This window comes from Meles meles, chromosome 7 (assembly GCF_922984935.1).
Source record: "Meles meles chromosome 7, mMelMel3.1 paternal haplotype, whole genome shotgun sequence".
NCBI lineage: Eukaryota > Metazoa > Chordata > Mammalia > Carnivora > Mustelidae > Meles > Meles meles.
In genome coordinates, this window is record NC_060072.1 from 65,904,576 (window position 1) to 65,922,688 (window position 18,113).

The following is an 18,113-nucleotide window of genomic DNA, read 5'->3' on the forward strand; positions in this document are numbered from 1 at the left end:
GTTTGGCCAAATATGAAAATCAGCAAAGCAGTCGCTCAATATCAGCACAAGCTTAGCTTAGCAAATCCAGTAGGAAGAAGACTGAACTGGAAATAAGCACAGCCCTATCCCCTACTGCTTGGCAGCCTTGGAGGAATTATTTTCCTACCAGTAAAACCAGAGTGTTAGCCTTGCTCAGTGGTCTCCAAGTGTTGCTTAGATCTCCCTGACAGACTTTTCCCTGGTCTGTGGCAAAATTGGGAGGGTGAGGGGAGAGAGAAAGACAGTGTAGTGGGTTTTGCATAACGTTTTATCTGTGCTTTTTTAAATTATGAAATTATGCCTTTCTTATATTTTTGGTATTAAAATATCCTTTCTCCTGTGACAAGGTGGTAAGAGGAGCAGAGGGTGCACAACACTCCTCCCCCACCCAAGTCTGCTTTCTTGGAAATTTTACAGGTTTGAGAAATCTCAACCCCTGTAATCATTGTGCTACATATCTCTAAGGTCTCTTTCAGCTCCAAAGTTCAGTGTTTTGTGATTCAGAATAACCTTGAGGAAAACATGAATTTTTTTTTCTTCTTCAGATTTTAAACAAGGATTTTTGTCATGCATTGGAATGTGACCACCTATGTCTGCTCTTTTTCAGTAGGATGGTCCTCATAGGAAAGGGAGAGGGGTCCCATTGGGGGAAGGGAAAGGAAGGCAGTATATTTGCCATGGGGACAGGCTCTCTTCAGGGGCCTGGTGGTGACACCAGGAAGTGCTTCAGGAAGCATCTGTGAGGGCTCTGCTGTGAGAAAAGGGGGTGTCCTCATAAGCAGCAGGAACAGCTGATGCTTAGAAGTTCACGGGGAAAGCAGCAAGAAGGAAAGTATGCTATATGTCAGGAGTAAACAGGCCCCAGCAGCAAGAGCAAGGCCAGACCTCCCTCTTCAAGGAGCCGTTGTATAGGCAGCTTAGTAAGAGAGGTTGCAGTCCATGAGAACAGGTCAGAAGTTGGCCTGTTCCCATGAAGTCACGGAGGGAGACTCATTAATTCAGCTGAAGACCATGATCTAAACAGGGGCTCAAAGCACAGGTAAGATTGCGCCAACGTGGTTGGTACCAAATAGAGAAGATTGGGTCCCTCTAAGGCTGTGACTGGCATGGATGGGACAAGATTGAACGTAAGAGGACACAAGTAACTCTATTTTGAGAGGGCCAAGTCACAAAAATCGTGGAAAACCCAGGAACAAGCAAAGCCAGGTACTTGTTTTTTAGTTTGAGGTTTTTTGTTTTGTTTTGTTTTGTTTTTGTGTGTTGGGGTGGGGTTTTTTTGTGTTGTTTTTTTTTTTCTTTTTGTTTTTGCCTCAAATTCCTATTGTATAATACATTAGAGAGGTGGGAAAAGCACCTTGGGCTTGGCAAAGAGCCACTTAACTAAAAACCCAAGAAATAGATTGAAAGGCAGTTTTCAGTTAAGTTACAAGGTCAAGTGTACCAGGTCTCTGAGAATATATATGTGTAAGTGTGCATATGTGTTGGCTAATTTACCTAGAGCCACTCTATTAGTGCTTAGTTTTAGCTCTGAATCCATTTTTTATGCATTTCTATCATGCCATCTTAAAAGAAGGTTCTGTTTTATCACAATGAGCCCAATGAAAGGAAAAGGAGTGGGCTATTACACGAGTGGACCATAAAGTCCTATCCCCAGATGATCTGGAGAGAAAGAGTGAATGAAGGACAGGGATACCACTGGAGAAGAAATAGTGGGAAGATCAAAGATTTGAGTAAGGAAATAAGTCTTTTTACTTTAGAGAGGTACACCTGTGCTTTGAAACATGGCATCTTCCATGTTATGCGCCATATTTTAAAAGAAAGCTGAGTCTGTCAAACTCTGCTGCTCCTCCCCACGTCTCCAGGCTTCAATGGGACCAATCTCCACTGTCATGCAGTTGGAGGCTTCCTGCTGGTGTAATAACCTACTCCGGGGTTTCAGAATTTGATTAAGGTTGTTCAGAATATGATGGAGTAAGGACGGAAATATTTGATACCAGCTTGTTTGTCTCTTTGCTCTTGCTGTGCCGGCATGAACTGTTCCAATCTAGCCCTGCGAGATCTGAATTCAGAAGAGGTGTGAGATCTAGAAGCTACGCCTTGTCCAGTGAGGGCTGCTCTTAAGAGAAGTGCCCAGGTAGGGAGGGGCCTGGGGTTGCCCCAGGCCTGGGGTCAGTGCTTGTGTTTGGGAATGAGTGTGTTGTGTGAAGAACATGACCAGGAAGGAAAGCAGTAGGACTTTATTGGGGGATTCAAGCGAATGTGTTCTAAAATTAGAGATTGTAGATCGTAGACAAATACAACAGAAAAGAGCCGTAGTGAAAATGAAGTAAGCTGAGGGGGAGGTTGGGTGCTGGTGGGCTAAAGATCAGTTGGCCAATCTGTGGGGTGGCCTGGGGCGTGAGATGAGGATAATCTCGGGCAGTCACTCACTGAACTATAATCATGGCCTTAATGTCATAGAAGTCTATTAGTTAATAAAAAATGAATGTTCATGCCTATTAAGTCCTAAATGATGAACAGTGAATGTCTTGGAAACCACAATTTGAAAGTAAAATTTGGAGAGTATAATTTGGATTCAGATGAGCCTAAATGGAAAAATATATGTGAAAAATACCATAAGCTATGATAGGTAGCTGCAAGTCATTATTTCAGTCCACCCTGTGCAAATGAGGAGATTGGAGGAATCCAAGCTGAAGGAAAGCAAAACAGCATAGGTACAGGCCTCTCCTTTCCCGGCCCATCTCTTCCTCCATTGGTTCTGCAACCCTATTCTAGTGGGTCAGTGTTCTGGAACACCACACTGAAGGAGGTTAGGAAATGCACCTCTGCTAACAGAGGAGAGCAATTAAAGCATAGATGTTGACAGCCCAGGTCTTGTGCAGCTGGCTGTGGCTCTGCCTGGAGGGTGGGAGTGGACTGAAATGTGGTCATCTCAGCCTCCCTTCTATCAAGAACCCTCACACTTATAAGTGAATCCATTTCTTTCCTTTTCTCTTAGATTCCATGCAGGGAGATGTATCTCAAACCATTGGCTTTTTTTTTTCTTTCATCTTTATTGAAATATAATTGACATATAATATTGTGTAAATTGAAGGTGTACACCTGTTGATTTGATACATTTATATATATTGCCAAATGGTTACCACTAAACCAGTGACTTATTAATACAAATTTTAGTAATCTTCGAATATCCTCCATACTCTTAGAGACCCGGATTTTCCTGCTCTTGTGAGGTTTGGGACCTCCATTTTTGTATGTGTTCTCTTATAGTACCCCACACAGCAGATACTTCATAAAAGAGTATTGTGGAGTCTTCAGGAACACTGGACACATGACAGAGCATATGCCTGTTAACACACAGAATAGAGGAAGGGGCAACAACTAGTGGATTGTCCATTATGCCTTTGCTTCACAAGTGCAGATGCTTTACCATAGTCCATAGTGGTTTATAGAGGAAGTGACAGGGGGCGCCTGGGTGGCTCAGTGGGTTAAAGCCTCTGCCTTCGGCTCAGGTCATGATCCCAGAGTCCTGGGATGGAGCCCCGCATCGGGCTCTCTGCTCTGCAGGGAGCCTGCTTCCTCCTCTCTCTCTGCCTACTTGTGATCTCTGTCTGTCAAATAAATAAATAAAAAATCTTAAAAAAAAAAAAAAAGGGAAGTGACAGAATTCAGGTCCTAGAGATAGGCATGCTTGTAGGAGGCTAGGGAGAGAGGGGTTTTCTAACTTTTTAGGAGTTGCTTTAGAGTTCCTTGTGGGAGTCTTTGGCTTTGGCTGAAAGACCTCTTAGGCCCAGATGGGAAATCTGGCTTTGACTACCTGTACCAGGCTGGGAGGGAAGGAAGCCAGGCCAGGAGTGAAGGCTCCTGCAAGGGGAAATACCCACACCCCACGACTGGGTAGTTCTCCTGGTGGTGAAAGTGGGTCTTATCATCTCCACCACTGACTTGGATTAATTCATTTTTAAGTTTACCCTTGTTTCCATGTTAGCTTCTGATACTTTTAACGTCATTGTTAAACCATACTTATGAAACAGCCCCTGTCATAGTCTGATGCTCAGGGTGCAAATGAATAAAACTTTACTCCATCCTTAAATAACCAGCCTGAACTTCCAAACAGTTAATACTGTATTTCATATGAAAGTTAAGTACAAAAGCTTCTTATTGTGCATTAGTTTACCAAAAAGATGATAGTTTGCATTTTCTTCCCTTTCTTCTTTCTTCTTGTATTCACAAAGACAGAGTGGAGAAAGATTTGAAATGGGAATAAGGGAAGATTTGCTTAAGTGCTTTTTGAATTCTAGAATTGTGAACGCACATTAGCATACATACATGGCTACCTGTATTTCGCATAATACAAGTGTATTTTACTTCCTACAATAGATTGTGCTATAAAAGTGGTGTGTGACTCAGACCTTTCTGAAGTGAACAATATTGTACAAGGAAGTTTGTAGTTTTAAGGGAGTTTTCTGTGAATGCTTTTGGTAGACTTACATTATCCTATAAATTACATAGTTTGGGTCAATCTGGATTTTTAACAAACTGGATTTCTTGAAGTGTATTTACAGATCTAATCACATAGTTGAATGATATGCATAGTACATTGTATGGATGTTATAGAATATGGCATACTATACACACACATGAACACATAAACACTTCACTTGAAAACACAGATACCTTGTATTCAGTTCACAGACTATGTCCACATATATGATTTCATTTACTCCAAACAACAGTGCTTAAAGTAGCTGTATTTTCAGCTATTAAGGCAGGCAGTCTTAAACTCTTACAGAATAAACAACTAAGGCTTCATGAGATTGAGCAAAACTCCTGTGGCTGGCGGAACTCCCAAGTGTTAGGAAAGAACCCAGCTTCTTTGACCCAGTTCCAACATCCCTTTTCCTCACTGTGAACTCCCAAGCTTCAAGTTTGCACCAGGGCACTTTCGTTCCACTGTGGCTCATAGTGTTTTAGGGACCTCAAGAAATTGCCACATTTACAGAAGGCTGGTAGAGAGAGACATCTGTTCTAACCTGGTATGTGCAGACTATACACACATCCTGTCTCATACTCTATTCAGCAGAAAATAATTCCCTAATAATAATATTATTATTATAACAACGTTACCCATTTATGGTTGTCTATCAAACATGATGCACAGTGTAAAATTATTTCCTTTTACAAATAAGAAAATTAATAAGTAGAGAATTTAAATAATCAAAGATCAAACAACAGGCATTGTCAGAACTGAAATGCAGATTCCAGAGCTCTGTCTGGAGGTCTTATAAATTTGGAGCTAGTAGATGAACTACAAGGTTGAGAGGGAGCCTCTTATCTTCAAAGACGTAGAGGAGAATCAGGTTCTCAGAAGGTGAAAGCAATGGTATTATTATCCCAATTATTCATAGATATGCTGAGGAAAGAACAAAGAAATCTATTTCTTGGAGAAGTGATAGAAGTTCTTCATCACTCCCGTGAGAGCCCAGCCACTAGGATGAGGAGCGCACAAGAGAGAAATGTATAAGAAATGCCTTTGGAGTCATTTTCTTAGAATTTGAATAAACTCACATCCAGATAGAGTCAGCCTTCTGAGAAATTTTCCTGCCCATCAAATATTGGAGATTTAAAAAAAAAAACAAAAAACAAGTCTTGGAGAATTGTCTCACCAGAAGCTGGCAGCTTCCAGGTTAAATCTGATCCGTGGCCTCACCATTGGCCCCCTGCTGCCTCTAGGCCACAGCATCAAACACCTATTCTGGGCTCTGCATTCCAGGACTTTATTGTTTAACCATCCATGAGACCAGAATCAGATCTTGCTGTCATAATTTGCCAAGTGGGGATTCACCAGACCAGAATGAAGTTAACTAGGGCTGTGTTTCATTGCAAATATCTAAAGTTGGGATTTTTTTTTTAAGCAATAAAATCATAAGACTGTGTCTGACTTGTACCACTAATGTTATTTGTAGATCCTTTCAGTGGGTTGTTTGAGTTTAAGTTAAAGGGTAGAATTTCAGTTCTAATTAATCATGAAAAGATTCTCTTTGCTCCATGTAATTAAACAAAAAGTGAAGCCACAGTAAACATCATAACATGCTTGGCCCAGGGATCGAAAATTGTCCTGTTTTCAGGCTGATATAAATAGGAAGGAGAAGTGTTCTTTTATCACTGAGGAGCTTCTGGGCAAGGTTCATGAAAGTACATTTGCACTATTTACACAATGATTTACTTCTCACAAAGTTCTCGAATAACAGGTTTAAATATTTTTCATTCTAATATGGAAGGACAAACATGGTTGACCTGCATTTCCTCTTCAGTTCCCTTTGGATGTGCATCAAGAAAGTATCAGGGAGAGACACCCGAGTCTCTAGTTGTTACATGCACTGAAATGGGGATAATACCTGCAGCCAATGAGTGAGAGATCAAACAGTGATTCCACGCAAAGAAGCAGTGAGTGGTGTTTCTCAAGCTTCTTTGAAACTGCTTCTCAATGCTGAGTCAAACCAATCAGTAGCCAGAGTTTGGTTCTTCAGGTACTGGTTTTCACTGTCAGCGGTTTGCATGACTCCTTTGTGCTCTGTGTAGAGGTCTCTATTCAGAGCCCAGATTTTCCTTAACCAGATTCACCAAAGCACTCTGCAGCCTGGTTTCATCTCCCTGGAGGCCAGAAAGGCATGTAGATTCTCATTTGTTTGATTTTCTACTTTCAAAATGAGGACTTGGCCTGCCCCTATAAAGGGAGAGAGGAGTTCCCCCCCTCCCCCACCCCGCTGCTGAGATCTTTATTAAAGCAGATGTTGAAGGATGAAATGTCATAATAGAGAAGCATCTTAATCTTGGTGATATTGTGTTCAAGTTTGTAAGAATGTGATACTCTCTGAGAAATTTGCAAGCCTAAGTAGAGATTATTTTATATGGCTTACCATTTCTTTAAGCCATATGTCAATACAAGGACTTTCCCAAAAAAATGATCATGTTACTTGATACTGATGCCCATGCTGAATGGAAAGGAATGACCTTCTCCTTCCTTGGTTATAGCAAGGGTCAACACACTGTGGCTCCTGATTGAAGGCTGGCCTGTTTTATAAATAAATTTTATCGGAACATAGCCATGCCCATTAATTTACATTGTGTTGTTGGCTGCTTTCCTGCCCCAAAGAGAGAGTGGGCAGGACAGAAAAGCCTGAAAAGCCCAAAATATTTATGCTTTGGCCCCTTCCAGAAAAGGTTTACCAACTTCTGGAGAGTAGCATTGTGGTAGAGCCATGGGTCTTCTCTATTACTAGCTGTGGGTGTTGGGGACAAGTTATTTGACTCCTATAAGCTTTAATTCCCTCATTTATGGAATGGGAGATCCTGAGGATTATATAGTCAGATCAGATAATATATTTAAAACCAGAACAGTCCTTATCCTAGGTCCTACAAATATTGTGGACAGGTCCACACAAAGCCCTTAGTGCAGTGCCTGGCCAATAGAAGAAGAACTCAGTAAACAACGGATGTGTAAAATAGTTCATTACTTTTATTGTTGTTATCTTCGTTATTCTTGTCTTCTCCCATTTTGTGGCCATAGCTTGGGGACCCCATGTGGAGATGCCAGTGTTCTCCTCTACCACTGCTCTGCCATATGGCAGCTCTGTTTCCTACAAGGAGACAGAAAATGAGTATTGAAATTTTACGAATGGAGTTATTAGGAGGGAAGCTGTGTGATAAGGTGCGAGGAACGCAAGGATCAGCCAGTTAAGTCAAAACCCAGACAAGCAGGATAGCATATGGAGTGTGAGTTTGGAATCTGAAATGCATGGGTTTATATCTTTGCCCTACTATACAGGCTGTGTGACCGAATTCAGGAAATCAGTTCATCTTCCTCCTCGTCATCATCTTTATGAGTAAACACCTCTAGCATCGAGTGACCCACAGGGATGCGAGGATGAGCTGAACTCCTACATGGAACATGCTTGGCCCATGAGATGCACTCAGCAAACATGTGTTCTTCATGGAGCTGCTTTATGAAGGCAGGAGCAAGGAGACAGCTGGTGCTATAGCTGTGGGTGCCTGTATGGGGGTACATGCCTTTCAGGACTTTAATCCCATGTCACCTTTCCCATGGTGCCATTCCTGACCATATTAAAATCTTGACTTCCTCCCCTCCCTGAGCTTCCTATTCCTTTTTGCTGATATTATTACGCATGTAACATACCCTGCTGTGGGGCACACTCTGTGTTTTATTTGCTTATTGGCTGTTCCTTTCCACCCACGTGGGTTCCACAAGGACAGGAATTCTTGTCTCTTTTGTCCACTGCTATGGTCTTGGTGCCTATAATGATGGCAGGACACAGTTGGGGGTTTATTAAATATCTGTCAAATGGAGGAATGGAGCCCAGAAAACTTTCTTGTGGCCAGAGATGTGCCCTGCCCATTAGAGCTGGGATCTGGAGGAGGCTAGTGGAGCAAACGGCAAGCACCCTCAGGAGCTTGAGCAGCCATGTTGGCCTTTAATGTGTCAGCATGGCCAGTTGTATCAAATGAGAGACATTTAGAAAATCTTGAAACCTTTAAGTCCAAACATAACTTGTTGTGGCAGTGGGAAGAGGTTTTGGGGTTTTATTATTTTGTGTTAGTGACTCTGTGTTTTAGCATGTTCAAGGCTTCTGCACGGTGCTTATGGCCATTGAATCCATCCTCCTTAGCTTGAAATGAGTAAGTGGGCTGCTGACTCCCTTTGTTTGACCTGATAGTGAACCCTCAGAGTTTGGGGAGCTGGACCAACCGACTTATGGGATTTGAAGTATGGAATTGGAGCTCGAACTTGAACTGATTCCCAGCATCTCCATATCAGAAACCTCAAATGCTTCTCTTGTTTTTCTACCCTTGATACCATAGACATTTAGAAAAGTGAACAGAAGTGGAGAGATTTTTTTAGGAGGTATGTTTAGAAATGAGACTATTTAAGTGTTTTCCTTGACAAAACCAACCTGTCCCCAGTAGGCTGGAGTTCTTTGAGGGCAGGACCTGTGTTTTATGCATACTTGCATTCTTAGTGCCCAGGATATTGCCAGTCACCTATAGAGAGAGTGAATAAATAATTGAACAAGTGAATAGGCTATCTTAATTTTGGGCTTCTAATGGCATTAATATTTAACTGATGTAGGATTTCTTCACACAAGCTTGCTTCATCCTTAAAATATTCCATAATAATTTGTAGTCTATTTTCTTTGGAAAGAAGTGGGTCTTAAAACTGAAATGCACATGGCAATGATAGATACAAATTAAATGTTTGTGATTTTCTGAGGCCAGTCGACTGCATAGATTATGTGAGGGACCACATTCCAGCCAAAGGTTTTTAGAGACGTGCTATCAACGTGCCACTCAGATAACAGGACAGATTCTTCATGTCTACATAGAAAGCTGAGCCAGAGTCAGCAAGAAAGTCCTATCAGTACAGTTTATCTGTGAGGGGCTCCAAGCTACAGTGCTCTGGAGTTGGCCTGTGGATAGATGATTTTCAGCAGAAGGACTTGGACCAGAGTGGGAACTTACCAGGCAGCGCACCTCCCTAGGGACAGACTGCCAGGGCTCCTTGGTGACCAGCATCCCTCCCAGGACCTGATAGGGAGCTCTTGGGGACTGTTTCTCACAAAGCCATGACATCACCTGTGGCAACACAGTCTAGATCTAAGCTTGTGGTGCCAGTATGGTTATACAATGTCAGTGACATAAGGATCTAGTCATGACCCAAGAACATACAAAAGGGACGTCTCATGATGCTGCTGAAATCCCGGGCAGTTGAAGCCCAAACGATGAACCTGTTACTCTCCACACTAATGCCAGAGAGTTGGCAATGCGCTGGAAGAGCGGTTAGAGAACCAAACTGTAAATACTGTGTGAGCCGGGGGAGTTTATATTTGTTTCTCTGTTACGGGACAAGTTTTATTTGAAAGTTAGTTCTACGGGATCAAATTCTCGGGGGACTCCACAGCACCCACAAAGTAATCCAGCCTCTCCTGCTCTGTTTCCCAGCATGGGCTACTGCATCCTTTTTGTGCACGGATTGAGGAAGCTCTGCGCAGGGCTGAACCGTTGGGGGGCCACCACCCTGACCGTGTGCACTGCGCTGCTGCTGCTGCTTTTCTCCTGGAAAACTGTGAAGCAGAATGAAATTTGGCTGTCAAGAGAATCCCTCTTCAGGTATGATTCAATGGAGAAAAGCAAATCTCTTTCCATGTGTTTCTTTGCTTATGTATTTGTTTCTAAACAAATGAGTTCACATGGGCCTGGCAATAATCATTAACCTGCAGGGTTTTTTTAGTAAAGTTTTAACTGGAAGATGTAATTTTATTTTGGGTTTTAGCTTTAGTTTTTTAAATGGTATTCTATAAAGTTTAATGTGAGCTCATTCTAAGTGAATTTATGAAAATAAGACTCATGGGAAGGTTTCTGGGTCTGTGAAACCGTTGTAATGATGAGCTGGGCTGTAAAATCAGCTATAAACAAAATGAAATGATAAACCTAATTTCCTGATGCAGACAAGTCAATGAGAAAGGTGAACACACAGCAGGAAAGAAGAGAAACACAGGACATTTTCTTTAGACTCTTCCAGGACATTAAGTTGTGATCTGTTATCCAGTTGCTTTATTCTGAGCATTAATTGTGAACAAAGAAATGGAAGACTTTTTTCATCTCCTGGTAGGTTTTGATGTGCTACAGAAGCTGTTTCTGAATATAACAAGGTCACCTGGAAGCCCTAAACTTGTCGGAAAGTATAAACATTCTTTGGAACTCTTGCTCATTGTGCTGTGTTTTCTGGACCTCAGGCCGCCTTGCTAATGCCGTAGCCCTGGTGATGCCCTTCACCTGGGCTCCCTGGCACTGCCCCACCAGGATCCCAACAGTATTTTTCCGGGTTTCCAAGGATTCCCAGTCTTTGCCCACTTCCAGCTTCTGTCCTCACTTAATGACCCAGTTCCCCAGTTTAGTCAGTGTGGTTTTTACTTGGTTCTCTGCTCAGCTGATACCCAACACTTACACTCTGGGGGCAAACAACAGAGACAGAGTTGGGATTGCTTGAAAACAAAGGAAATATTGGAAAACTAGAGGAAGGTGCACAGAATTAAAGGGCCAGTAAAGAAGTTGTCACGGAGCAGACAGGAAATAGGCATCGGGATAGTCTGTCTTGAGAGCACTTAAGTACCTGCCCAGGAAAAAAATAGGTAAACTTATACCAGGTTTATTTATTTTTTTTTTTAAGATTTTATTTTTTATTTATTTGACAGAGAGAGAGAGATCACAAGTAGGCAGAGAGGCAGGCAGAGAGAGAGGAGGAAGCAGGCTCCCCACTGAGCAGAGAGCCCAACACGGGGCTCGATCTCAGAACCCTGAGATCATGACCTGAGCTGAAGGCAGCGGCTTAATCCACTGAGCCACCCAGGCGCCCCGTACCAGGTTTATTTTATCTTCACAACAAAGTGCTGGGGAAATTAAGTCCTCTGGCGGAGCTTTGAGCTGTAGGTCATATGCCTGTCCTTTGTCTCCACCAGGGCCCTGAAAGGAATGATTGGCCAAAGAAGCCCCTCTGACTTCCAGGGAGTTAGGGCAGACCAAGCACCTTGGGGTTCCACTGAGACTTAAAAGAGTGAGGCAAGACGAATTCCCCACAGGAAATCCAAGTACTGCAGGTGGGGCCCAGACTCTGGCTGCCAAGAATGAACGAACGAATGAACAAGCGAAGGAATGAATAAATAAGACAGATGTTCACTGCATTCTTCTATCTTAAAAAAATATATTTGATTTTGCTACTTGGCAATTTAACTTTTTTAAAAATATTTTAATTAATAAATTGATTAATTAATTTTAAGGATTTTATTTATTTATTTGACAGCAAGAGACAGCCAGAGAGGGAGCACAAACATGGGGGAGCTGGAGAAGGAGAAGCAGGCTGAGCAAGGAGCCCGACACGGGGCTCGATCATGACCTGAGGATCATGACCTAGGATCATGACCTGAGCCGAGGGCAGATGCTTCACAACTGAGCTACCTAAGTGCCCCTTTTTTCTTTTAGAAGAAAATTAACTTGGTGTGCATGTCCTTTTTAAAAAAATCTCCAATATTTTGTTTATTTATTTGAGAGAGAATGTCCGCATCCAAGAGCAGGGGGAGAGGGAGAAGCAGACTCCCCACTGAGTAGGGAGCCTGGTGTGGGGCTCCATCCCAGGACCCTGGAATCATGACCTGAGTGGAAAGCAGCTGCTTAACCCACTGAGCCACCCAGATGCCCCTGGCATACATGTCTTCTTAGCTTATTTATTATTACTATATCATTGTCATGGTCATCATCATTAGCATAGTGGGTACTGTAGAGACCTATTGATTTTTTATGAATATTCTTCACTTTAAGGTCCCAGATTCTGTTCAGTCTCTGTCACATCCTTTTACCTTCAAGGCAGTTCTCCCAGACCACAATGGCCTTGTTCCTTTTTGCTCCCCATGCTGAAGGCATTCTGTAAACACAGGGGCATGGAAGTTCAGTAATACAACTTCTCCTTAGTCTCTGTAGGCTTGATTTTTTTTCTTTTGCTTTCATCAGTCAGTGCTTTTATGGGAGACCTTAAAATGGTTCTACCCTGTGTTAAACCCTTTGTTTGAATCAAGGTACTAACAGAGGTTGTGTCTTCTAATGATGTTTACTGCTTAATCAGAGCAACTTTGGGGGTGGATTTTGGCAGGCAGCGGTTTATTTCAAGGATAAGTTCGTGTTCAAACCCTCGAAGGCTGATGCCAGCAGTTTAAAAACAGAAAAACAAAAAGCTCATTGACCTTGCATCCAGAGGCTTCTGTTTTTTTAGACGGAAGTATATAGTAAGTGACAGCTGATTACTAAAACACAACCATTCCACACATGTGCTTGAAGAGGTTTTGTGCCCCAGGAGGCTTTTGTGATCAAACGGAATTTTGTATAACGTGCAAATCAAAGCTTTTGATAGTTTTTAGAAAACTTTGCCTATTACAATTTATGTATGTCCCAAGAAAAGTTTTAAGAGTGTGAGACTTTAAGAATATTCTTTCTTTTCTAAGACCAGATGTTTGTATGGATTCATCTGTGCTGAGTCATGCTCAAATCAGTTGAAATGAACATTTACCAAGAATCTTGGAAGGAAGATAGAGTTACTGGTCAAGTGTGGGGGCTGGAGTTAGACTTTCTGGCTCCTCTCCAACTACCACCATTTCAAAGCTGTGTGACCTTGGGCAAGTTACTTAGCCATTCCATGCCTTAGTTTATTTTAAGCTTAGAAGAAGAAGAATCAAGTTTATATTTTGGTTGTAGTGTAAGAATAAATTAATATGTGAAAAATGCCTAAGGCAGTACCATAAACAATATGTTAGGTTTTTAGATGATTGCTGTGCACTGTGTTCTAGGGTATGAGAGAGAGATGGTGGGGGCATGGGGGGTGCAGAGAGATTATCTGTAGAGGAGCTAAAAGTCCTCATGGAGGTCAGACACATAAACACACTTTAACATAATGTAGCAGGTGGTGGACAAGGCAACAGGACACTATAAGTACAAGCAGGCTGCTAAGAACAGCCCAACCCTTCAAGAATTGTTCTCTTGTAGACCTGAGCTGAATACAGAAAGATGAAAACAATCGAAATTCGGCACAGTGATCAAAACCAAGAACTGGCTGATTTGAGTACAAAAAAATGTGTTAAAGTTCTAGAGGAGGTGATACCCCTGGCAGAGGGCTGGCCTTCGACTTCTCCTCTGTTGTAAACAATGAGCTCATTGACCGTTCCTTGGACATAGCATCTCAGTTAGGCCTCTCTTATTACACAGGGTGGTTTTGCTTGGCAATACTGTGAACAGTCTTACAGAATATCTTAGGACAGACCTTTGTGTTGGAGAAAGTCCAAATTTCAGTCAAGTTCCAGCCTTTCCAGCTGAGACATCCTTTTACAAAAACGATTCCACCGTGTGATGTATTTTTAGGAGGTACAGATGCAAGGCCCCCTTACAGCCTTGAGGTTCCAAAGGCAAGAGCCTTCTACACAACAGCATAAGAAGCCAGTGCAGAAGAGAGTAACTGGTCCAAGCTGAGGTAGCTGTGATGAGGAGGAGCCCGGCTTTGAACCCAAATTTGATATAAAAGAATACATAAACTTTGCTATGCTTACTTTTAACTTTATGTTTTCTAACTAAAACTAAGCCAGGTATAAGAAAGAGAGAGGGGGAGAGAGCGAGAGGGAGGAGTTGGTTCATAATCATAGCTGCCAGCTGTATTTTCTTTAGTTCTTTTTAACAAGGAACTGTTCTGATACCCTAACCTAGGAAGAGGGTCACTGCGCAGCTTTAGCTGGGCCTGGTAATGAATTTTGCCTTTGTTTAGAGTAAGTAATACTGTAATAACACATTTTGGTAAAATCCCCTCCACGTCCCAGATCTTTGAAATACCTGAAAAGGCAGAGGCCACATTTTTCTTTTATTTGCATCTAGTTCAGGGTCTCTCTGAATCCCATTCATGAACTATTTAAGCAATCCATGGACCATCAGTTAAGAATTTCTGGCCTAGGGCGCCTGGGTGGCTCAGTGGGTTAAGCCACTGCCTTCGGCTCAGGTCATGATCTCAGGGTCCTGGGATCGAGTCCCGCATCGGGCTCTCTGCTCAGCAGGGAGCCTGCTTCCCTCTCTCTCTCTCTCTCTGCCTGCCTCTCTGCCTTGTTGTGATTTCTCTCTGTCAAATAAATAAATAAATAAAAATCTTTAAAAAAAAAAAAAAAAAAGAATTTCTGGCCTAGATTATTCTCCATCTCTGTAGGGATCACATTTCTGTTTCTTCCTTTCTGAATTGCCAAGCCGGAGAGATCAGCCAGCCTCCCAGGGCAGAGAATATATATTGAGGATTGACAAATTCTTTTGTAGAGGAGTGGGTGGTAAATATTTTAGTCTTTGTGGGCCATATAGTGTCTTTTGCAACGACTCAACCCTGCTGTTGTCTCAGGAACGACGCCAAAGATAATAGGTTAACACATTGGCGTGTCTGTGGCCCACAAGGCCATAGTTCGCTTACCAATGAAATAAACATTGTGATAATAAAATTGTAGTGTTTCTGTGCCCTGTGGTACCTTTCTGGCTTAGCTTCACATGTTGATCAGCTTCAGGAATGGTCCTGACCACATATTGGCCTTGGTTGAAATCCTCTGCTCCACTACTTTCTCGGTCTGTAACTTTAGAGAAAGGTCTTCATCTCTCTGAACCTCAGTGTTCTCATCTGTAGTGTGGGAGGTACGATAATTCTAGCCATCCTGTAGGTTATTGAAGGGATGCAGGGATATGATCCAGGGAAATGAGTGCATAGCCCAGAACCGGATTCCAACTGAGCATCCCGTCCCATGAGTACTAGGCTTTTGGAGTGTGGTGCTGTGCAACCTCAGGTCACAGCAGGGTCAGCACCGAAGAGAATCACAAGTCCTTCTTACTTTCCTTTCCTGTTAACCTCTGGCTGAATACTGCTCATTATTATTATTTTTTTTAATGTTTGTTTTCTCATCGGGAATTTGGAGGTAGTTCTCGTGACCTATTGTCCAGGATGTCAACAAAACAAATTGGTGTTCTATAAACTTGGAGATATACCTAAGAGAAGTGGCTTTTTATTTCTGTTTGTTTCAGTCATTTCTGTTTTTTTCCACGTGTTGTACAAATGAGAGGTCCGAGGGAGAAATGTGAGGTATATGAATGAATAATATCCTGAGTTGAAAGGAGATTTTTCTTTGAAATCATCATTGGGATTATGAATAGGGATCGAACTCCAACCGCATACTTAATGAATATTACGTGTCTTTGTAAAGTAAATACTGAAGCTGCTTGTTTCCACTGAAACAATTGGGGCTACGGAATCATAGCATCCAAAGAGCAAATGAAGGAGACTGGCTCTGGAAGCAGGAGCAGCCTGGCCAGTTATAGCTACGTGGAAAGTTTTGCCTTTGGCCAGTTGTTTATTTCCCCTTTTCCACAAACTACTCATTGTAAAATGAGAGACTGGAAAAACATAGCAGAAAAATATCACAGAGAGAACATAAAGGTCAAAAACAACAATGGAAAAAGCAGTGTGTTCTTCGGATTCCAGTTACTCCACCCACATCTGCTTGCCTGTTATGAATATCATTACTTCCTCTGGCCATCACTGAACAATGCCCCGATCTTCGCAAGGACCATGTTTCCACAGGCCTAATTGTCTATTCCTCTGGCAGTACATAAATTAGAGTCGCCATGCTAATCACACAGGGGGAGGGATCAATTCCAATATGCCAGTTATGCCCACACCAAAATCAAAGTTACCTTTAAAATCTGCCCATTGCCATACACTACTTATTTCTGCCTAGAAAAATTAAGAAATTTTCCTTGATAGAAACTGGAATGTTTTTAAAGCCAGTTAGCACTCTGCCCCTGTGACTAAATTCACTTCGCATAATATCTGTTTTAAATATTCTACTAAAATCCTGGCTCACTGTTGCACCTGAAGGTCTCACCATAGAGTGATTGAAGGATACCAATGTTTCACTGGAGCACCCGAATGTCAGCATTTGTCAGTCTTTTGTCTTGGGTGGAGCAGTTTCTACTTAGACAATTCCTCCAGTCTCCTTCTTGGGGCGCCAGTCCTGACTGCCAATATTCAGAGAGCTTAATAAGAGGGGAAACTGAGATTCCCAATGTTCAGAATACAGATCTTCACATAATACACCTTTGAGGTACCACCCCTTCCCTTGGCAGTTGACCTGTTGTTCCTGGGTGCAGGGTTCCTCTAGCTGAGCTCTTCCAGAGAGTAAAACTCCTGCCTTCTGCTGGCATGGGGAAAGAATAATGAAAAAAGCCACTTGAGTATACAGGGTAAGAATGGTGATCTGGGCTTTAACTGCTCCCGATACAGATTTAGTCCTTGTTCAGCCACACCCCTGCCCCCAAGATTTCCTAGCCACCTGCCCTGCGGGCACTGAAGCAGCCTGCGTAAGTCTGGAGTTTGTTGCCTTCAGATGATGATGTCTTCTGGTCGGTCTTTAGCCTCTTGCACTCTCTGTAAGTTCTGTCCTTTGGAGAGTTCCTCAGGAACCCAGCCAGGGGGTTTTAAGTTGGGACTGTCTTTGCTGGTCATGAGGAACCTGTTATTTTAGGGAAAGTTCAACAAAGATCACAAAGCCCTTACATATTTCCCCAACAGATCTTTGACACTTTGTATGAAACCCTTCTCTTAATCTTACCTTTAAATTAAAAACTAAATGAAAGTATGTTACCTGGGAGAAGGAATGTAGAGCATTAGAGTTGCCCCAAAACTAGGTCATCCTGCTTTTCTCCTTGCTCTCTCTCATCAGCTGTCCCCCTCCCACATTTTATCCATGCACAGTCTGGCAGTTTTCTTTCCAGGTGGGCCTCTAATCATTCTCCTGCCACCACCTCCCTGCATGTTGAGGGAACGAGGGGCTCTGGGACCAATCTAGAATCCTCTAGAATTCCACCTCTCCATTGACCAGCTGTATAATCTTGTGCAGGTTAAATGTGTGGTTGCTAGTTACAAACGAGAAATGGATCCCCTCCTGCCCCCACCTGCCCCTGGAATCATCTTCAAAGCTTCACTGTTACCTTGTAGGGTTTCTCTCTTTTTGAACAAAATCTCATTCCCTTACCTGCAACTTGTAAAATAATTATATCTGCATTTATTTATTTATTTATTTATTTATTTATTTATTTATTTATTTTAATTAGCCCAGGTTTGGGTACATGGGGAATATTAATTTCCAATAGAAGTTAATAGGCCAGTCTGCAGTCATCCCTCTTATCATGATTTATTTTTGCAGACACTCTTAATTTTTGTTTTAAGGAAGGTTGTAAGTGAACAAAAGAAGCAAGGAAGGAAAACACTGAATGAACCTGAGCATGCAGGTTTGTTCTGCAGAGAATTATCCATCACCTTGTGCTGCTGTCTCTGCTTCCTATCCAGTTAGCATGTTAGTTTATTTATTTATTTATTTTTAATTTAATTTATTTATTTCTTTCAGCGTAACAGTATTCATTGTTTTTTTTTTTTAATTTAGCTTTATTGTTTGTTTGTTTAT

At 42.1% G+C, this 18,113-nt stretch overlaps 1 protein-coding gene across 1 annotated transcript in view; it reads left to right on the top strand.

Annotated features, from left to right (window-relative positions):
- The window catches only part of TMTC1 (transmembrane O-mannosyltransferase targeting cadherins 1), a 267,805-nt gene that overhangs the window by 171,569 nt on the left and 78,123 nt on the right, over positions 1–18,113 (top strand). The window contains exon 10 of the mRNA XM_046012428.1: positions 10,039–10,206. Coding sequence (XP_045868384.1) covers positions 10,039–10,206 — 168 coding nt within the window. The remainder of the gene's footprint in view (positions 1–10,038; positions 10,207–18,113) is intronic.